Source organism: Crotalus tigris, unplaced genomic scaffold, assembly GCF_016545835.1.
Source record: "Crotalus tigris isolate CLP2741 ecotype Arizona unplaced genomic scaffold, ASM1654583v1 scf7180000024281.4978605, whole genome shotgun sequence".
NCBI classification, from domain to species: Eukaryota; Metazoa; Chordata; class Lepidosauria; order Squamata; family Viperidae; genus Crotalus; species Crotalus tigris.
The window spans coordinates 730595-753241 of record NW_024100453.1 but is presented as its reverse complement, the minus strand read 5'-3'; the positions used below and the strand labels follow the sequence as shown (position 1 = coordinate 753241).

The 22647-nt window shown below is 34.8% G+C and overlaps 1 protein-coding gene across 5 annotated transcripts in view; it reads left to right on the top strand.

Annotated features, from left to right (window-relative positions):
- The window catches only part of DHX35 (DEAH-box helicase 35), a 37838-nt gene extending 15642 nt beyond the window's left edge, over positions 1-22196 (top strand). The window contains exons 6-23 of one of the 5 annotated variants that reach the window (XM_039323674.1): positions 839-900; positions 2144-2213; positions 2923-2982; positions 4659-4771; positions 4940-5167; positions 6121-6217; positions 8670-8828; positions 9661-9871; positions 10625-10749; positions 12534-12588; positions 14295-14390; positions 14684-14778; positions 15135-15212; positions 15972-16101; positions 16514-16595; positions 17192-17263; positions 18835-18973; positions 20166-22196. In XM_039323674.1, the coding sequence (XP_039179608.1) occupies positions 839-900; positions 2144-2213; positions 2923-2982; positions 4659-4771; positions 4940-5167; positions 6121-6217; positions 8670-8828; positions 9661-9871; positions 10625-10749; positions 12534-12588; positions 14295-14390; positions 14684-14778; positions 15135-15212; positions 15972-16101; positions 16514-16595; positions 17192-17263; positions 18835-18973; positions 20166-20210 (1917 nt within the window). In that variant the 3' untranslated portion in view covers positions 20211-22196. The remainder of the gene's footprint in view (positions 1-838; positions 901-2143; positions 2214-2922; positions 2983-4658; positions 4772-4939; positions 5168-6120; positions 6218-8669; positions 8829-9660; positions 9872-10624; positions 10750-12533; positions 12589-14294; positions 14391-14683; positions 14779-15134; positions 15213-15971; positions 16102-16513; positions 16596-17191; positions 17264-18834; positions 18974-20165) is intronic. The other 4 variants (XM_039323675.1, XM_039323679.1, XM_039323678.1 and 1 more) reach the window with 4 other exon arrangements.
- Positions 22197-22647: the final 451 nt, after the last annotated feature.

The following is a 22647-nucleotide window of genomic DNA, read 5'->3' as shown; positions in this document are numbered from 1 at the left end:
AGGAGGTTGAAGGGTTGGTGAACTGGTGTAAGGAAAACAGCCTAGTTTTAAATACCGGAAAAACCAAAGAGATCATTGTTGATTTCAGAAAAGGCAGGCACAGCCACACTTCTTTGTACATAAATGATTCACCTGTGGAGACGGTTACCAGCATCAAATTCCTGGGTGTGCAGCTAACAAGTAGGCTGACTTGGTCACTCAACAGTGAGAAACTGGTGAAGTGAGCACAGCAGCGTTTGCATTTTCTGCGTCGCATGAGAAAAGCACATCTTCCTTCCCCTGTCCTGACCACTCTCTCCAGGGGACAATCGAGAGCATCCTGTCATACAGCATCACAGTCTGATTTGGAGGCATCACTGCTTCAGACAGGAAGGTGGTGCAGAGAGTGGTGAGAATGGCTGAAAAGATCATTGGCAGTTCCCTTCCTCCCATTCAGGACATAGCACAGAAGTGTTGCTTGAGCAGGGTCCGTAAGATTATCTTGGACACTACACATCGTCTTCACGACCTGTTTTCCTTGTTACCTTCTGGGAGGAGGCTTCGTGATATCCGAAGCAGAACATCCAGATTCAGCCATAGTTTCATTCCATACAGCGTTAACCTTGCAAACTCTCAAGCTTCCTCCTTCCGTTTTATATTCAAGATGGACAATATTTAATATTTATTTGCTATGTATATGTAGGGATGTGGGTCTATACATATGTTGTTCATAGCACGTTTAGGTGTGTGTCATGTATGTGTTTCACTTTGAGAGCGGGAAACTAAATTTCATCTTTGATGTGTACCATTGTGCCCACAGTATAAAAATAACAATAAAGTTTATCCTATCTTGTTACAGTTTCTGACAGATGGAATGCTGGTCAGGGAGATGATGGCTGACCCATTACTAACCAGATACAGGTAAACACACTGATTATTGTAAAGCTATAAATGGTGAAATTTTCCTTTTTCTGTGTTCATTTCTACCTGTCTTTGTTACTTCATTTTCTTATTTTTGTTGAATCTAGATTGTAACTGGGGACTAATCTTATATTCTGAGTTTTGTTTATTTCAATAAATCAGATACTATAATGATACTGACTGACTCACTGTCGACATACCTACCTACCATCTATCTGTACACACACAAACAGAATCATAGATATAGTTCATAAGAGATGAACTAGTAGTAGAATACTATCAGTATATAAGCAGACTGTTTTTTTTCAATCCTTCTGTTTTCATTTGTCTTTCTGAGTTTTAATAATAATAATAAAGTTGGAAGGGACCTTGGAGGTCATCGAGTTGAACCCCTTGCTCAGGCAGGAACCCTACACCATTTCGGAGAAATGGCTGTCCAGTCCCTTCTTAAAAACTTCCAGTGTTGGGGCACTCACTGCTTCTGGAAGCAGTTGTTCCATTGGTTAATTGTTCTAACTGTCAGGAAGTTTCTCCTTAGTTCTAAGTTGCTTCTCTCCTTGATCAGTTTCCATCCGTTGCTTCTTGTCCTGCCTTCAGACGCCTTGGAGAATAGCTTGACTCCCTCTTCTTTGTGGCAGCCACTGAGATGTTGGAACACTGCTATCATGTCCTCCCTCATCCTTCTGTTCATTAAACTAGACATATTTATTAATTTGTATTAAAAATGTATTATATAAGTAATTGTTAAATCCCACAACAAGAATAATCTCTTATTTTTCTGTCCTTCTGTGTGCTCCAAATATGTTTTGAAGGTTCACATTATTTAGTAAGTCAGATGGAAAATAAGTATCCATTTGGTTAATTGACCAGATTTTGCCAGTGGAATAATATAGCTAGATGTAGCCCAAGAAAAATTTTTCAGATTGCAATTCTTGAATATTTTCTTCAAAGGACATGGTATAGATAAAAAGCTATTCTTGACCTTCTATTAATTATTTTGAGTTGTATTTCTGACAATTTATGTATAATTTATTATGCTTTATTGTAACTGTTGAAGTTTTTAAAGTTATGGAGTCACAAGTATGTAACATCAGTTTAGTTACATGATTTCCATAATATATTAACTGTGGCTATTAAATCATGAGTTATATTTATTAACTTGTGCTACCAAGTATGTTTAACATTGTGATGAAAATGTCATGATTGGGATCTTTTTTAAAAATGTATTTTGGCTTTTGTTTAGTGTCATCATGTTGGATGAAGCTCATGAAAGGACTTTATATACAGATATTGCTATTGGCTTATTAAAAAAGGTTAGAATTCTGACTATATTTTTAATACCTCCTTTTGTAACCATTGAGTTGGGAACAAAGCAAATATTTACAATTACTATGTTGCTGTTGGCCTGCAATCTTGCTTATATCTTGTCAGTTCTAATTATTTTTAAGGCCCTTATATTCAATCTACATTAAGAATGAGAATTTGTGTTCCTAATGGAAGTAGCTGAACTACTGTTCCCAGTAACTCCATGTCAAGTATGCATGGCCAATGGAGATGCTATGGAATACAGTTCTATATTTGAGAGCTGTGTGTACTTCCCTTCTGGTATGTTGTTGTCATTTTCCAGCATCATTCTCTTCAAGAATATGAGTGCTATGGAGAAAATAGGATAGTGTATCCTGTTTCACTGTGCAATATTGCTTAGTAATTTTTAGGCACAAGATATATCAAGGATAAGGGTTATTGTAAAGATTACATGCTTCTAGGATTAAATTAAGATATCTAATTGATCATTCAGAAGAGGAGAATCTATGGCATTAAAAACTAATGCATGAAAACATGCTCTTCTCAGTCAAGTTTAGCTGAATGGGTCCTTCTATGAGAAAATGAGAACAAAAGCTGATTTTATAATTACCTTATAATATTAATATGTAAATGTAAAATATACTGCCAGTAGTTTTCATCAATGTTAATTTTAGATTTTTATGATATTTGAACAATCTTTAATATTTTTCCCTATAGGTTCAGAAAAAACGAGGAGATCTTCGCTTGATTATAGCATCTGCTACACTGGATGCTGAGGTAGGTGACGCTCCAGAAGACGAAGCAATATATATTTTTTGAGTTGTGATCTATCCTCTAGGATGAAGAGTGTAAGAGTTTCATCAGTATATTTGAGTACAAAGGCATAGTCTTCTAGGAACATAATGTTGTGAGTTTAAGCCCCCACCAGAGTAAATGGTGATTGTTTAAAAGCAGTGATTTTGTTCAAGTGATTATTTTTGTAATAGAAACTATTTTAAGCTTAGGAAAATAAATGGACCATTTGATACACTTGGAAAATTTGTTCTGAATTTGGATTTTAGTTCAAAGTTGATAAAATCATTTGAGAAGACACACTATCTTGATTTAGGGAGCATTCCATTCATCTCTAGTCATTCCCATTCCAAATCACTGTCTGAATTCTTCCTCTCCTCCCTCTTCCCTGCTTCCCTGGTAATAGAAAGAGGGATGGAGATCTTCCTTCAGCCCTCACAACTCTTCTTTCCAAACATAGTATTTTTTTTCTTTTAAAAACCCATAGTTCTATAAATACGGTTGATTTATAAGAAGATCAATTAAGAAGCTCCATTTCCCAGTGATCTTTGTTTTGGAAATGTATTCAAAGCATTATGCCAGCCCAGGGGAAAAATAAGCTTTGGACGATGAACTTCATGTTTCTCAGTAAAAAAAAATCAATGTGTGGATGACTTTTTTCTCCTAGTTCAGTACTGAAAGCCATGATTAACCTCAAAAGTAATTAATTGGCAATGGTTATCTTGTGTAAAGCTTAAAGGTTTGAGTTAAGTTATCTCTACTTGGCTGAACTGCATACAAAAATTCCTTTTCAGAAACTGTTAGAAAATCTGCAAAATTGCATCTTAGTTTATTTTAATATAGATTAGATTCTTTGTGTGTGAGTGAGTTATTGAATAAATGGCTGCTTTTATGTTCTTTCAGTTCTGTCTAATTTTCCTACTCATTAAAAATTAAAAGGCTGCAATTTTTGTTTGCCAGTGATAATTGATGGAAAATAATTATCCATTAGTAATGTAAGTAGTAAATAAATTTCTGTTATTAATCACAGTAAATGTCTTCAGAACATTAATTATTGGACTGAGTAAATCTAAAAAAGAAATACAGACCACACTGCTAATTTGAAAAATTTGAGTTGTATTTCACATTGTTAGTATTTTATATGCTTGTGTTTTATAATACATTATGTGTCCACATAGAATGTAGAAAGTAGCTTAACTGCATATTTAATATGTGTCAAGTATGCAAATTATATCTCATATATTTATATATACGTATAAATTTGCTTCCAGATAATTGTAATTGTAACTGTTAACTTTACATTTTTATGAACAAATTGTTATTTTTAAATTTACCAAAAATGTTGGATATATGTTCTTTTTAAAAAATGGATAATTTATTGGTCTTATTAAATGAAGGTCAAAATTTAAAATTGCAAATATATATATATATATATATATATATATATATATATATATATATATCATATATGCTAGTTATATATGCTTTATATTTGATGTTATTTTGAAAATATGCTCCTAGAAGTAAAGATTTGATTTGCACAAAAAAATCCATGTTTTTATTTTAAACTTAAATATTTCTCCTTGGATTTCCAGTATTTGATAAGTGTTTGCTTCCTTTAGCTGGTATTAATGGTGATGATTTTACTGTCCTTACTTTAGAAATTTAGGGATTTCTTTAACCAAAATGAGAGCAGTGATCCAAGCAAAGATACCAGCATGATCCTCACTGTGGAAGGAAGGACGTTTCCTGTGGATGTCTTCTACATTCAGAGGTCGGTTCCTGTTTAATGCTTAAGTGGTGGTTAGAAGAGAAGTCTGGTTGAGAAAGGACGATTAAATGGATCTTTAGGTATTCTTGGGCTTTGTTACCAACACATTTAGGATATAAACCTAAATCCTGTTTTCCAATTGACTGTATCTCTCTCCTATTTTGTGAGCAGCAGGCGCAGACTTGAGTGGAGGAGGGCTTCAGGAACCTTCCCCCGTCCCCTTCTGCACCGGCCAGCTGGAGCAGACTTCAGACAAGTGCTACGGGGGCTCGGTGGAATCTTCATGCTTTTCCTCCCCTGGAACCTTAATTCTCCCCTTCCCCCTCCACAGAAGGGCTATGGGAAAGCTTGGCAGCACCTTCATGCCCTCCCTCCTCCTCCACAGAAGGAGATGGACAGGTCCGGTGGCAGAAGTGGGCTTGTTCTTTACTTATGCATCCACATGCTTGCTTTTGCATTTGGTGCTGAGCAAGAAATGAGGATGTCATAGGTGGATAATCTTTTGCTTGTCCCTTTATGTTCTTGTAACATCGCTACTTTTACAACTGACTAAAGTGAGAAGTGTTCAAGTTAACTGTGATGAAATGTTCTGGAAGAGTAGCCATATTAATCTATAATAGATAAAACATATTTTGTAGCCTTCTTGAAGCAAATGTATTATTTCTATATGAGGTAATACATTCTGTTGGTTAGTGCTTATTTCATTAGCTTTGTAAATTGATATGCATATACAAATATACTGCAATTTAGTGAGTTCTTTTTTTACTTTGAATGCTATGTGGAATGACATACTAGGCACTGGAATCTAGATTTTCCACCACATTCTATTTCAAATATTTTTAAAATATTTCCTTGTGTGATCCTTCCCATTCCAATTCTATGATAAAAAGGTATGCTTGGGTAAGATTCCCTATGTAAGATAGCAACAGTTTTAATTCCTGCTTCCTTGTTGAAAGTTTAAAAGTTGCTTGTGGACTAATAGTTACTGAAGGCCATTAGAACCAGATTTCGAAACTCGATATAGATTATTTACATATGCTGTATATTGATTTTGCATTGTTTAAAGATTAGATTTTTAATAATATGCTAAAGGATATTTACTTTTTGTTGAACTATTTTTCCCCACTAGTGTGAACTAACATTTTAAGCATGTGTATATAAATTGAATTATAGACTGTTTAGTAGTATTAAATGTTTTATAAGAAAACTGAAAAGAGTAGTTAGAATTAATTTTTTGATCCTACTCAAAGGATCAAATCTATTTGTATTTCCTTTAATCCTGGTGATAAGTAGAAATTGTATTTCCTTTTATTGGGAAATTTATTATGTTTTTTTCCCCTTTCCCCTAACAGTCCTGTTCCAGATTATGTGAAGTCAACTGTGGAAACGGTCATGAAAATTCATAATTCAGAAGGTGATGGAGATATACTGACATTTTTAACTGGCCAGGTAGATGCAAAATAAACTTTGCCTTCTTGAAATTATTGGTTTGATATAAGATAATATGTTGACTTTATTTCATGCAAAATTGCTGATCACATCTAGCTTAAAATACTGGTTATATTAGATTGCCAGAATCTACTGATTACTGAGAGGAGGCTACTGAATTATAATATTGGACTCTATTGGCCTGGAATGTTGTGATTTGTGGTTATATCAGGAGGATATGAGACAAGGATAGTGTATGTATGTGTGTATGCACATGAGAGGCACATACACACTTGAGGTAGCACAAATATCAAATGTAAATATTTAAGCATTTTCTTTTAATAGTATGTATTTGCCTATTTTAGAATAATAGTAAACAAGAGTGAGTATTCTATGAACATTTCTTCCCTGCCTATGGTGCAATAAATTAAGTTTCAGTTCTCCAGAACTTTCCTTTTGCTTCCAGTGGGTATAAGATAATATGGAGATGTGCATGATACAGGAAACCAGTTTTGTTCTGAACCTGGAACAAACCAAAGCATTTTCAGAGATTTTGCCAAACTGTTTTGAAATGGCCATCGGTCAGCAGAAACATATCTAGAAAATTTTAGCTGTTCTGGTTTGGATAAGTGTATCTCAACCTCAGTGACTTTAAGAGGTATGCATTTCAACTTCTAGAATTCCTCAGCCAGTTGAAGTCCACACTTTTTAAAGTTGATGAAGTTGAGGGACACTGGTTTAGACAAAACAGATTGAGTTGAGTAAGACTGATGTGTGTTGTTCATTCTTTTTCCTTCTCAGTATCTTGCACGAGTCTGCCCTCTATAGTAATAGTAATAGTAGTAAAGTTGGAAGGGACCTTGGAGGTCATCTAGTCCAACCCCCTGCTCAGGCAGGAAACCCTACACCATTTCGGACAAATGGCTGTCCAGTCTCTTCTTAAAAACTTCCAGTGTTGGAGCATTTACTGCTTCTGGAGGCAGGTTGTTCCAAGTCTTTTTCTTTTCATATACCGTAAATGCCGGCGTATAAGACGACTTCCGCGAGCGCTGAAATCGGCGCCAAAGACGGGGGTCGTCTTATACGCCGAGTCGTCTTATACGCCGGAAATACTGGTAGTTTCCGGCGTATAAGACGACATTCTAGGAATGCGGCCCGGCTATAAAGACGGGGGTCGTCTTATACGCCGGGTCGCCTTGTACGCCGGCATTTACGGTACTCTTATTTGCACATGTCTTTGGCATTTCCCCAAACTCTCCCTCAACCTTATTTAAATCTGTGTGTGGAACAAAGTACAAGAAATATGTGTGCCAATTCAATACCAGAAACCAGCTGTTTTATGCACAGAATGGTTTGTGCATGAATTTTTTATAATTGCTTGTTACCCAGAATCACTTGTCCGAGATGGGTGGCTACAGAAATTGTTGCTACAAAAAGGTAGCACTCTTCACAAACTTCATTTGTGAAGTTCATGAAGTTGTCCACTCTTTTAATAGATGGAATAAGCCCTAGCAACTGTTTTCACATGTTAGTGACATGCATTTATTACTGAAGAATAGAATAGCACTATTAAAATGTCCTGAAGTATGTATGATGTATTAAATAAATGAAAATTTGGGGATTGTTTTATGCAAAAGACCAGAAATCATAATTTGAAATGAGATGAAAAATAAGAGATAAGACATATTCTACCTCTGTGAACTATTTTTCTGATAAATGAGAATAAAAAAGAAGACATAGTATTCAAGTAATTGGAATATTTGTCTTGACAGCCATCTACTGAAACATTTGTGCACATCTAAAAAAAGGTGGCAAAAATCGAAAGAAGCCTGAAAAAGAAAGTTTACCTAATTTTGAAGGCCACAAATATACACTTTCCATTCAACTTCTGAAATTTGCAGGAAATTTATATTTAAACTAAAAATGAAAAGAAACACTGCTATCATGTCCCCCCTCGTCCTTCTCTTCATTAAACTAGACATACCCAATTCCAGCAACTGTTCCTTATATGTTTTAGCCTCCATTCCCCTAATCATCTTTGTTGCTCTTCTTTGCATTCTTTCTAGAGTCTCAACATCTTTTTTACATTGCGGTGACCAAAACTGGATGCAGTATTCCAAGTGTGGCCTTAATTTATACTTCCTTTTCTGTTATCTGTTTTGTATGAAGTCCTCTAAAAACAGCCAGATAATTTATAGTTGTAACAAGACTCTAGTATGAATGTTCCCATTCTGTTCTCTGTACTATTGGACTACAAAGTATTGTGGCATATTGGAAGAAAATTACTTTGATATTTGACATCCTATTAACACAATTAACTGGCCTTTTTAAGATCATGAACAGGGAATTTTTTTTAATGATGTTTTTTTAATAATATTAGATGTCTCCTTTAAGAATATTTCAGCCCCATGATATGCTCTTTAAGGTACAATAAATATAATTTAATCTGTCAATCACTCAACTGCTTTTCTAGGAAGAAGTAGAAACAGTTGTTTCTATGTTGATAGAACAAGCTCGAATCATCGCTCGCACAGGCATGAAGAAGCACTTGCGCATTCTTCCTATGTACGCTGGATTGCCTGCTACTGAGCAGATGAAAATTTTTGAAAGGATGTCTCATAATGTGAGAAAGGTAAAGTAATGTACTTATTGTTCCTAAGTAGCATTGCCAAGCCTGGTGCTTGTATTGAGGCTGCACCTCTCAGTATTTTCAGCATAAGCATTCTGGACAGAAATTATAGAATATTCCAGTATCAGTACATTGGAAGGTGCCAAGCTGGGTAAGGTTGCGCTCTCTCTCTCTCTCTCTCTCTCTCTCTCTCTCTCTCTCTGTAGTACCCATCTTTTCATACTTAATTTATTAGGATACGATATGCATAGAGATGCTTTATATTACCCTTGAAAAATATAGAGACTATTATACTTTGTATCATGCTGGGACATTCCAGACCATAATTTTACAAATGCTGAATGCAAACCAAATAGATTGGCTATAATGGTATATTGTTAAGAATGTGACCCTTTCTTCTGCATCAGTCCCTTTTTCTTGCTCTCTCCCCCCATTTTAACCTACTTAATTACGCACTTTCCTGTTCAATGTCAGATGAAAGAACAGTTGTTCTTAATTTTATTTTTTAAGAAAGAAAGTAGAAGTGTGGCTTTTCATCTAACTGTTAGGCTATTTATTCTGGAAAATTTATCTACTGACGGTGGGCTCTAATTTTGTCTTTAGAAGTCCATTCCTAATCTGCAGTTTCTACAGATTTAATGTACAAAATAATGCTTTACTGAAAAGTTTTCAGTATTTTGAAATGGCTATTGCTGTTACATACCTTAAATAATAAGCATTTCTTACATTTCCAGTTGTGTTAGGGCATCTTTTTCAAAAAGCCACAGTTGTTATTTTCTCAAGCTTACCTGGTTGTTTATTAGGTAGGGACTAATTTTTATTTTGGTCTTTTCAGGTGATAGTGGCTACTAACATTGCAGAAACCTCTATCACAATCAATGGCATTTCATTTGTTGTTGACTGTGGCTTTGTGAAGCTTCGTGCATATAATCCCAAAACAGCCATTGAATGTCTTGTGGTTGTCCCAATCTCGAAGGCCTCGGCTAATCAGAGAGCTGGTCGTGCTGGTCGGAATCGCTCGGGAAAATGTTACAGACTTTACACAGGTGTCGAGCGCCTATTAGTGGAGTTTTTAATCTATTGTCAATAGTTTCACAATTGAGCTCTGTAACTTAGAATTGTAATAATAAATTCAGCTCCATTGTCTGTGAGAAGATTTTATAAGTAAAAAATAAACTTAATAAACTGTTCCTTATGCAGACGGTTAAAAAATATTTCACAATTCTGTAAGAGGGAATTTTGTTGATAATCCCCCTTTCCACCCCAAAATAGAATTTTATGGTTCATTTTTAATCTTTCTTCCTTACTATGTTCCTCAGTATGTTATGGAAGCAGATTTTCCTGTAATTTCCTTCTCCTGAAGTCCTTCATATCTTCATAATGCTGCACAAGAGTTTGTACTATAGAATGCTTCAGGGAAACATTTCTTTGTAGCCAGATAAATCTTCCTTGAGAGCCAATTTGGTGCAGTAGTTAAGGCATCAGGCAAGAAACTGGGAGAATCCGAGTTCTAGTGCTGCTTTAGGCACAAAGTCAGTTGTGTGATCTTGAACCAGTCACTCACTCTCAGCCCTAGGCAGTGGCAAACCATTTCTTGTCAAAAAAAAAAAAAAAAACCTGCAGGAGCTGCTTTGTATGTGTTTCTGTGCATTCTAAAGCACAACTTTTAAAAGATTTGCACAGCTTTGTTTTCAGTTGGAACACTTGAACTTAATATGTGTTATTGAGTTGTGGAATCTTATAATGGGACAGGATTCATGTTTAAAACTTAATCACAAAGAACTTTACTTTCTCCATAGAGGAAGACTTTGAGAAGTTGCCACAGTCCACCATTCCTGAAATGCAACGCAGTAACCTGGCACCAGTTATATTACAGCTTAAAGCATTAGGAATTGACAATGTGCTTAGGTTTCCCTTCCTGTCGGTAAGTAAAAGAACCTTATTTAATCTTTCATATTTATCATATTATCATGAGAAACAGGATCTGCTATCTTTTTATAGTATAGGTAGTCCTCAATGTATGACCACAATTGAGCCCAAAATTTATATTGCTCAGTGAGAAATTTAAATGAGTTTTGCCCCTTTTTATGACTTTTCTTGCCACATTTGTCAAGTGAATCACTGCCATTGTTAAATTAGTAACCCAGTTGTGAAGTGAACCTTGTTTCCACATTGACTTTGCTTGTCAGAAGATCGCAAAAGGTGATCACATGACCTTGGGACACTGCAACCATCATGAATATAAGTCAGTTGTCAAGCATCCAAATGTAAATCACACGACCATGGGGATGCTGCAGTGGTCATAAGTGTGAAAAATGGTCATAAGTCACTTTTTCAATGCCGTTATAATTTTGAATGGTCACTAAGAGAACTGTTGTAAGTCGAGGACTACCTGTATCTCTAAGGATTATGGTAAACCCTAACTATAGCACAGTATGAAAATGAGTGATGTAAAGTAATAAGGATGTTAGACTTGGGCCATAAAGACCCACAATCAAGCTCACTGAGGGCCTTTGGATCAGCCACTCAACTTACTTTGCAATGTGTTACTATATGAATCAAAAACAGGCTAGATCCCAAAAGCTGTTTTCATTTCATGCTTTTCATATGTTAGTTTAATATTACTTTGCTTCAAACTACATATACAAGTATAACCACAGTGAGGTTTGCACAAAAACCTTGCCTCCAGCATAGCTATGTCCAGTTCTTTTGTATTCGGTGCAGTGCTCTACAAACAGAGAAACTTGCACGGTTACAAGGTTGGTTGCATTAAACAGGATTCAAAATTATGTGAAGGTAAGTAGACACATATTTTGAGTTCTATGAAAAAACATTTCTCTTCAGATTTTATAAATGTTTGCTTATCTGAATGCTTTCAAAGCTTCAGCTGGGTTCTCTAGATATTAAAGAGGCTTGAGTGAACAAATGGCATCAGTGGTTGGTGATAGTTTCACTTATTTCATAAAGTCATCTAGCATAGGTATCTTCCTGGATGCCTGACTCCTGCTGGAAGCCATAGTGGCAGCCATGGTCAGGAGGGCCTTTGCATAAATTTATTTTGTACACTAATAGGCCATTCCTGGATTGGGAGGCCTTGTTCATAATCACTCATGCCTTAATCACTTCCTGTTTGGATTGCTCCAATGCTCTCAACATGGGGCTGCCATTGAAGACCATCCAGAAGCTGCAACTGATCGAGAATGCAGTGGCACACACAGTTTTGGGTACCCCACAGTTCACCCAAGTTACATCAATGCTGTGTCAGTTGCACTGGCTTCCAATTGTTATCCAGGTGCAATTCAAGGTTCTGTATCACTTTTAAAGCCCTATATAGCACAGGGACAGGTTATTTTTGGGACCGATTCTTCCTGAAGATATTTGCATGTCTAGGTTATATAGGGTGAGCATGCTCTTCTCTCTTAAATGTTGTTATTTGGTGGGAAGTTGGAAGAAGGACTTCACAATGGCTGAATTAGCTCTTTAAAATAGCCTCCCAGCACAGATCCAAGACATGGCTCTTCTCCCAAATATTGTCTTATAAATCGCAAAGTGAACTCTTCTTTAATCTGTGTCAATCTTTTTGAAGCCAAGTAGATTACAATAGGAGACTACTGATTCCTTCTCAAATTCCTAGAAAGGCAGGTTTCTAAATTGAAAATATCTTTCTATAACAAATAGAGCAAATTATAGTACTGTTTTTTTCTCTAGCCTCCACCAGCTCAATCAATGGTGCAAGCTCTGGAGTTGTTGTATGCCTTAGGAGGTAAGATGGTATCTTTGTTTGTTTTTAATTCTAGAGGGGGTGAAAGATATGCACATTACTGCCTTTACACCTATGTACTATTTATCAATTAACCAATTGCTTTTAATGTACCAGAGTTAGAAGAACAAAAACATTTTTGCCTTTAATGCAGAGCGCTCTGAAGATTTACTTGTTCTGTGTCAAATGTATGCCAAAATTTTTGTAAGATCTGTAAATTGTTCTTTTTTTTTTCCAGACCAAATGTTGAGTTGAATATTTATGGCTTTTAGTTAGTGTAATCTGCATTGTGGAGCTTCTTGTTCATTTTTTGCAAATGAATGGTATCCATCATTTATAGGAGTAATACATTTGGTCAATTAATCTCATTTTTATATATTTATGTATTGATTGTTAATCAGTAGGTTCAGGGAACTAAAATAAAAGATGGCTGAAAACAGAACAAATTGCCTGGAATAAATTGAAGTAAAATATGCTATGATAACAGATTCTGGGAATTTAAATTACTTTATTTCAGTATTTTTCAATCTCAGCAACTTTAAGATGAATGGACTAACTTCCAGAATTCCCCAGCATGCAGGTTGGGAAATTCTGGGAGTTGAAGTCCACCCATCTTAAAGTTGCTGAGATTGAGAAACACTACTTTACATAAACTATATGAGTAATAAAATTGGTATTGTAAAAGAAGAAATGGAACTTTCGTGCAGAAATTCAACCTATTCTTCCATAGCAATTGCAACCCCTATTCATTTGGCTCAGTTGGCTCAAAGGGCTGCTCTTTGCTTGATTATCAGTGGTGCATTTATGTTTTCGGATTTGATACTAAAATCTTACTGAACCTTTTGTATTCTTGGCTTTCTGTTTTTGTGATGGCATCTGAACTCTGCTGTGAGTGGGCTCTCATTCCTTGGCTTTGAAAATAGGTACTTTCATAAAGGCTTAGTTATGCACAGAAAAACATCTTTCCAATGAATAGCTTATAGTACCGTAAATGCTGGCGTCTAAGACGACTTTCGCGAGCGCTGAAATCGGCACCAAAGACGGGGGTCGTCTTATACGCCGAGTCGTCTTATATGCCGGAAATACTGGTAGTTTCCGGCATATAAGCCGACGTTCTAGGAATGCGGCCCGGCTCTAAAGACAGGGGTCGTCTTATACGCCGGGTCGCCTAATACGCCGGCATATACGGTATTTAGAAAGATTGATGAAATCTTTAGTAAGCTGCAAAATTTGTTTACTGATAACTTAATGCACTTTAGAAGAATTCTCTGGCTGTCATTGCATTTTTCATATGGATTTTGAACTTATAATAGTAATATTTATATATTCTGTATATGTGCTTCTATCTTTAGAGCAGGTCTGAAAAGTCAAAATTATAATTATAAAAATGCAGTACATTTTATACAACGAGGTTATTGTTAAGAAATTCTTTTAAGATATCAGACCATAAATATAATAGGAGATACTGTATTACTCTGTAAAAAAAGGATATGTAGATTTCAACCTTTATAATTGATTACATTTTTATTATAAGAATGGTAGGCTAAATATATAGCAACTCATATAATGCAAAGTTTCCAGGAATATGGTTTTAGTTCTGGAAAATAATGTAGCCAATAACGTCTTTCTATACTCTTAACATTTTACATTTAAGGTATACTGAATTACCAGTATTTACATTCTGATTCATTGATTTTTTTCTCCTGCAGGACTGGATAAATATTGTCGTCTCACTGAACCTCTGGGAATTAGAATAGCAGAGTTCCCTTTAAATCCCATGTTTGCAAAGATGCTCCTGGAATCAGGTAATATGTTCTATTATAAATTGTACTGTTAATTCCTCTTAATTTGTAATTAAAATGTTTAATGTGCATTTATAATTAAAAATAAAAATAATTTGCTGTATTATTAGATGTAGATGCATAATCTACATCTAACATCTGGGTTATGAAAATGAGCTGGGCATAGGGAGAAAGCAGTATAGCAGATATAATTCTATTATAGCTGTTTTAATTGGAAAGGTGTAACAAATGAAAAATTGTTCCATGACAATGAATTTTCTTTTCTCCACCCCATTTTTCCTTAAATCATTTTGCAGGAAATTTTGGTTGCTCCCAAGAGATTCTGAGCATTGCATCCATGATGCAAATCCAAAATATCTTCACAGTTCCTCCAAACCAAAAAGTTCAAGCTGTAAGTGCTGGTCTATACCCACTGACATAACTCTGAAACACTTCTAGACTGCTTGCATTCACTTGTACACTTCTCTACCTTGTTTTCATTCATATTTTGTGCTTCCTTATTAACTATGTAATGAAAAACATTACGTGTGACTTGTGTTTTAATGATGTAGTTTTTGATATGCTTTTACTTCTGAGTACTTATACCTATTGAAATACCGTTTGAACAAATGACTATTGTGTTCGTGGGTTAGTTGAAACTTTGTTTAAGTGCAGATTTAACCTATTAGGATTGTACTGTTCTTGAAAATTAGCAGAAAATTATTCCTGCTCCTGTTGTTTGCTATATAAAAGGGTTCTCCTTTTCAGATTAGAGAACATAGAAAATTTGCTGTTGAGGAGGGTGACCATCTCACGATGCTTAATGTCTATGAAGCTTTTATAAAAGTAAGCAGCTAAACTAATGTACAAAATGATCTTTGGGTTTTTCCAGCCATGATTCCAACTGATGTCAGTATATACCAAAATATCATTTGCAATAATTGGATGCGTTTTCTAAAGCTTGTAAAGTCCATTTTAGTTGTAATGAAGGCAAGAAGCTCAGCACAGATAACTGAGAACCCCAAAGTATTGTGATTTTAGAGATTTAACAGCATGCTGTGTGTTTAGTAGACATATTTCTTTAACAATTATCTCTTTTACAGCAAGATATAGGAACATGTAATATTTAAAATTAAAGCTGAGATTCTTACTCTTTATAATTACGTGTTGTGTAACTGGGAGCATATTTACTGTACTTATCTTCCAAGTATGTCTGTTTGTGAGTGTTAATGTTTTTATTGAAGAATTCTGCCATGTGCAATAGTTTTCTCGGTGGAAATTAAGATTTAAGATGCAGATAAACTAATAATAAGTTTCAGCTTGTGAGATTTACAAAAAGGATATCAAGTGGGTTTAAAGCCTTTTATTATTTGAGTTAGCAAAATAGTAAAATCTATTTTTCAAATTGCACTGCTTTTATTTTTAAAAAAGATTATAAGGTTTTGAGATTGTAGTGTGGTGTAGAGTGGGGAAATTTGTGTATATTTTCATTCTCATTCTCATGACATTAAGGAAATCAGAAAATTGCATATGAAGTAAGTGTTAACTAACACTTTGTGATAGAAATTTTGTTAGTGTGATTCATCTTTTCCTTTTTATTTGTAGCACAACAAAAGTTCTCAGTGGTGTCAGGAACACTTTCTGAATTATAAAGGTCTTGTTAGAGCCACAATTGTAAGGGAGCAGCTGAAAAAACTTCTTGTCAAGTTTAAAGTGCCAAAAAAATCTAGTGAAGGTATGAACTGCCTACTGTAGTGTTTCCTGGGTACTTTTAATGTTTGATCTGCAGAATGGAATTTTTCTGTTTTGTTTAACTTTAGCGTGTAATAGTACTCATTTCTTTATTTATAGGCATTGTCTCTTATAACTCATATTTGTGTCAGGAATATGTATTTCTGAGAAGAACTTACTTTTTCTTTCTTCCACCATTAATTTGTAATTATTGGCTATTATTTTTCTTTTTTAATTTGATCCTTTCAGGTTTATTGAAAAAGATAACCTTGCCTCTCTGTATATTTTGGGGGGCAGCTCCAGTAATCCCATGCTTGGTTGCTATGATTTTAAAGTCAGAATATCTGAAGGATGCCAAGATACCTATCTCTGATACATGCTCACTGTAAAATGACAAATCCATCTCCTTCTTATAGGTGATCCAGACCCTGTTCTAAGATGTATTGTTTCTGGATTTTTTGCTAATGCAGCCAGATTTCATTCTACTGGGTGTTACAGGTAAATGTATTTTTACCCAGCATATGGTTGGCATCAAACAGTTAATATAAAACACAGAGTGCGGTGATTAAAAAGTAAGCAGTTACAAAAAGATATAAGCACAAAGTATTCATTCTAGCAAATTCTTCCAAAACCAATAGAAATACTACTGTTTTCATTTAGCTAGCCAATGAAGCAAAGGCTAGTCACGATTGAACTGAAGAAGTTTGTTCAAGATAATACTCAATAAAATATACTACATACATGATATATTTGAGTTCATAAAATTCTTTTTGATAGCCATCAATTGGAATAATTGGTCTCTAGTATGCTTGCTCCATTTTGGCAAACTGGTCATCTTGATAGTGAATTCATTTGAACTAAATCCAATTAGGTTGGGAAGAGATGTTTTTCTTGACAAAATCTTCATTTGAAAAATGAACAGGAGATTTCAAAATATTCAATAGAAGGCTGGAAAAACTGAAATGTTGCTGATTAGTAACGTGCTGATCATACCAGTATTTGAGGAAATTGATAATGTCTTGTATTGTAATGTACATAAACATTGACATGTTGCTTTGATAAATATTATATTTCTGAAATAATGTTATTTGAAGGACTATTCGCGATGATCATGAACTTTATATCCATCCCACTTCAGTGCTGTATGCAGAGAAGCCTCCTCGTTGGTAAGTTAAGTTTTTTATTTCTATGGTTTTGATATTGTAATTTATGGAGAGCCAATATTAGATTTGAAAGATTGTAATTTAGAAGATATATTAGTTTACAAGAAGCAAAATGGAATGATTTCATTTTGAGTGAATGCTGTCCAATACTACTCATTGATTTTTGACTATAGACTTCATAGTGATTGCTTTTGGAATTGTTTGCATTGACTGCTAGAAGATGTTAGAAGTTTGCCTTCATGGAAGGCATACATTATATTTAATCATATTTGCTGATTATTTGGTGTGTTTATAATGATTCCTGATCTCTCAATAGCTTTCAGTATTGTTGACTTACAGAATTTGGTCTGGATTTGAGGGTTGGGTAGGAGTTACTGTTATTGTTTTACAGTGATTCTCCTTTCTCTATATCTGGTCTCACTAAAGCAGAATTCAATGCTTTATCCTCTTCTGCTTAACATCTACATGAAACATTGGATGTGGTCATCCATTGGATGGGGTCAGATATTACCAGTATGCCAGTTATGCCCAGTTATACATCTTGATCCAGGTCCAACTTGATGATGCCATCAAAATCCTAGCTCAGTGTCTGAAGGTCTGGATGGAGAGAAATAACTTGGATCAATCTAACAAGCAAATATGAGTGTTACTAATTCCTATGCAAAGTCATAATTAGATAATATAGTTCTTCAGAGATATTTCTGTGTGTATTGTATTTTCTTTGAACTCTTTCTAGGTATACTGAGATATAAAGCTGACAGTTCAAATACTCTAAATCTCTTCTATCTCAAGTGGGAATGTGTATGTTAATTAATAGCATGTTAATTAAAGATGTTCATATTGAGGCTTACTGTCTACATGATATAATTTCTTATGGAATAATAATGGGAAAGCATTTAAATGTTTTCTTAATGGGTGTTCTTTATAATGAACTATGTATGGTATGGGGCTCATGAGGTGGAAGCCAATGGTCTCCAGGGTAGAGATGATATAAAGATAAACATATTTTAGATTCTTAGCAGATTATCAAAAAGCAGAATTCCCACAGAATTTTCTTTAACCAGATTTATTGAAAGGCAAAAAGGATTAGGTTATTGAAGAGTTTGTTAGGATGGACTTTTCTTGATCCTCTTGCTAGCTCTCCTTTGATCATGAAGAAATTGGCTAATATTTTGTCTGAGCAAGGAAGATTGTGTAGACGTTCTATGTTTATAATATTTTCAAACTGTTGTTCTCTTTCCTAAATTTGGGGAAACCTATTGTAGTAAGACAACCACCAGACTTTGAGGCATAAATGAGTGGGAGGAAAAAGCCTTGAATTTAAATGAAAATATATAAAAGTCCATAAAATCTTTGCATTGTAATGAAAACTCACCTGTTTGTTGTTCATGCGGCTTTATGCTTGTCTGCAGTTAAGATTCTAATCTGGCCAAAGTGTGTCTTGAATCTTATGCCATGCCACGTCTTATCAAGAAGTTATGCTAAGGGTAAAATATTGGAAGATAATTAACTCATTAATGAGCTCAGGTGTCATACACTATATTGTTTATTTTTATTTTATCATTTATCTTTAGGGTAGTGTACAATGAAGTTATACAGACTTCAAAGTATTACATGCGAGATGTTACAGCTATTAAATCTGCTTGGTTATTGGAACTGGCCCCTCATTTCTATCAGCAAGGAACGGTACGGGCTCGGCATGGACTCCAAACGGTACCACTGCTCTATTGGCAGCTCTTATTATATTTTCTTGTGTTTTTCTTGTGTATTTCACTTTTAAAATGCTTGTTAGATTATAATATACTTCAAAGTTTAAATTGGTTGCTAAATGAGACAGTTGTTAAATAAGGAGCAGCTGTGTTTCAAAATAGTCAACACAAAATGAAAACCCACCATTAATTACAATTAAGTCTTATTTCAGCAAGCAGTATGAACTAGCAAATATTTAGAAGAGAGAGGGACCATTGATAACAAAATGGTGTTATATGAATAGTTGATCACTTAGATTTTTAAATGTAAAAGTGAGATGATGTCAGCTTAGTATCAGCAAGCAAGGCATATATTTTCTTTAGAAGACAAGTAGAAAGGAGGAAAAAGAGAAAACAGTTAGCTCTGTGAATTATTCTCTACCATCACTCACATAAAGAGAGCAGTGAGTATGGTATGCAACTCTACTTGGAATGACTTATTACTCCATCTGATTAATTAACAGTTGAATGCTTCATTATAATAGAAATTCTATTGATGAAGAATTACAAAAGTCTGCAACTTTGCAAGGTGTGTTTTCCTCATTTTATTTATTTTTTATTACCAGGTACCAACATTTTTACAATTTTAAAACAGCAATTACAGGTAGTCCTCAAGTTACCAAAATTTGTTTAATGACTGACTGATGATCATTTTTAATACTTACAATCGTTGTAACATGTCCATAGCCACATGATCAAAATTCAGATGCTTGGCAGCTGACTCATATTTATGACTGTTGCAGTATCCCAGAGCCATGTGAACACATTTTGTGACTTCTGACAAGCAAAGTCAATGAGAAAGCCAGATTCACATAGCAATCATGTTACTAACTTAACAATTGCAGTGATTCACTTTACAACTGTGGCAAGAAAAGTCATAAAATGGGACAAAGGTTATATAACAACTGTCTCACTTAGCAACAGAAATTGTGGTCATAAGTTGAGGACTAACTGTATTTTTGTATTGGCAAATGGCTGTACATTTTAATGCTTTTGGCCAAATGGCAACATGGAGTTTTAGAAGAGCTGCAAAAGTAACATTCAATTTGATGCTAGTGGGCTGCCAATTTTGTTTTAACTCCTTGATGAAGAGTTAGTTCATTAGACCATTGATGAAATTATAAATTTTAAAAGAAACTATCTTTTTTTCATTACAGCATCTTTCCCTGAAAGCCAAAAGAGCTAAAGTAGATGACCACTGATTCTCTCTGGCTGTTGGAATTCACCATGTGCGATGCTGAAATTGTGGCCAATTTGAAAATGTACAACTGTCCTTCCAACAATTAGTTGATTAGCAACCTGACCTCATATCAACTATTCATGTTGAAATGCCTGCTTGCCAGGATTCTGTAGGGATGTATGCATGACCAATACATTGTAACACTTAAATAGAGCTTGTATTGTGGACATCTTATCCAGCAGTCTAGTTGTGATGACCACTTCTGTTCATCAGGGCATTATGCTCATTTTGAAATAAAGTAGAAAAATTATCAGTGCAAAAGGTGAGAGATGCAATTCAAGAAATTTGCAATACATGGATACATTATACTCTTAAAGCAGAAAAGGAAGGAGGCAGATACAGTGCCCTCAGAGAAATGCTCAGGATCCTTCAGACCACTGTGAGAAACGTGATCATCCTGGAACTACCTGCTAATATTAGGCAGATTTGGAAACACAAGCAAAGCCTCGACGTACCTTAATGGGTAGAAATGAAAACCTTGAAACTGTGATTGTGCCTAACTGCTGTGATTTTTTCCCCTGCCTTTTTTCTTGTAAAGCAATAGATTTCTAATCTTTTACCAGTTTTTACATTTGTTCTTTCTTGCATTTTCTCTCTTACAATGGTCATGATAGTCAAATTAACTTACTTTACAACTATAATGTCAAGATTGTCACTAAATTAAGCTCCTTGAGAAAGGACTTTAAGGTGAGCTTATTGTTTGTTGTTTCCTTTCATTTCAAAATTAAGAAATAAGGAACTTGGAGGCAATATCTGCACATTCTCACAGTTTTGGTATTATAGTTAACAAAAACCTGTGGTTCTTGGCATGTGGTTTATATCCAATGCCAGTCTGCTAAAATTCAGATATTGCTGATTATAGCAATGAGGATAAAGAATCCAACTTTAAAACAGAGCCAGAAGGACCACATCCAGAAGATATTCTCTTTTTCTCCAGCTGAGGCTCAGTTGAATATAAGATTTCCTTGGAACGGGACATAGGGTGCTGTAGAATTGCTAGTGCTCTACCTACATAGGTTTCTGTTGCATGCTCCTTGTACAGTAAATAAGAAGTTTTGGCAAAATGACTGTAGCTTGGGGGAGGAAAAGATATTAGTGAAACAGCAAATTAGAACAAATTCAAGAAATTAAATTCCCTCCAAGAAATGGAGTACTGTCCCCATTTTACAATTAACTTGAGATCCATTTGACAGTGTTGTTTATACTGAAATCTAACACGTGATAAAAATTACTTTCATGAATCTTAAAAGAAATCTTTTGACATTTTTTTAAATAAAACGTTTTGAACTTTGCAGTTTTGCTGGGATTGTTTTCCTCAGAGAGGAAGGATGGCTTGTCTAGAGTACACTGCTGAAGGTGTGCATTGACTGTTTTTCTTTTGTAATTTCCTTCTTTGCTTCAGTATGTTGATATTTATTTTGAAATACTTATTTTAGATATATGTATTTTGGAAATATGGATTTGTCTTTCTTTCTAGATTAACATAAGTTGGTTGTATGACTTGTTCTCTTCTTTTTTATTCTTTTAAAATACATATACATTGTGGCATTATTTTTACATAGAATATGGATGTGCATCCTGAGTCACTTTTTCAAACTCCTCTTTCCATTCTGCTTTTCACAAGTCTGCAGAGAAGCTTGACCCATCGATGTATGAGTCATACAATGTCTTTGTGCTGTATGTGCAATTTAACAAAATTTAATTCCAATCTATGGATTCATCGTTTCTCTCCCTCTCCTGTTTGTGAGTTCAATAGGCTTATTTTTCATTTTTTGTGTACTATGTAATATTAAGAATGGTGTTAATGCTCCAAATGAGTCTCTAAAAAGCTCTTCCTTTAAAGAGTTTGTAAAGTCCTGGATACAAAGTGTGTAAATTTTCATGTTGCTTTGTCTTCTTGAAACAGTTTAGAAAAACAAAATAAAGCTGTCTTCCATAACTCTTGAAATGTTGTTCCTCTTTATAGAAGGTAATGAAGTATCAATTTTTATTTTCTGTCTCTGTGGGCTTCTTGGTAAAAATGCAGGAATGGCTTACCATTGCTTTCTGCTATGCAGAATAAATAGGATGCCTTTGCTACTGTCATTGAAGTAATCGTCTGCCTCTAGCATTTTTCTGTATTGCTGCTGCTCTATGCTTTAGCTAGGCATCTGGGATAATCTTTAGATCTTGGGTGATCCTACTAGAAATATATACACATATATATTCTCAATATTCCTTGTTATCTGTCCCAGAAATTCTCCACCATGATGAGGCAGCATAGCAAGGAAGGAAGCTCGGTGGACTAAGTATCATTATCAGATAAGATGAAGGTCAGTTCATCATAGAGAATGTGGTCTATGTGGTCACTAAGAATTGATAACGACATAATCATTTATAAGTATTAAATCTATATTTTG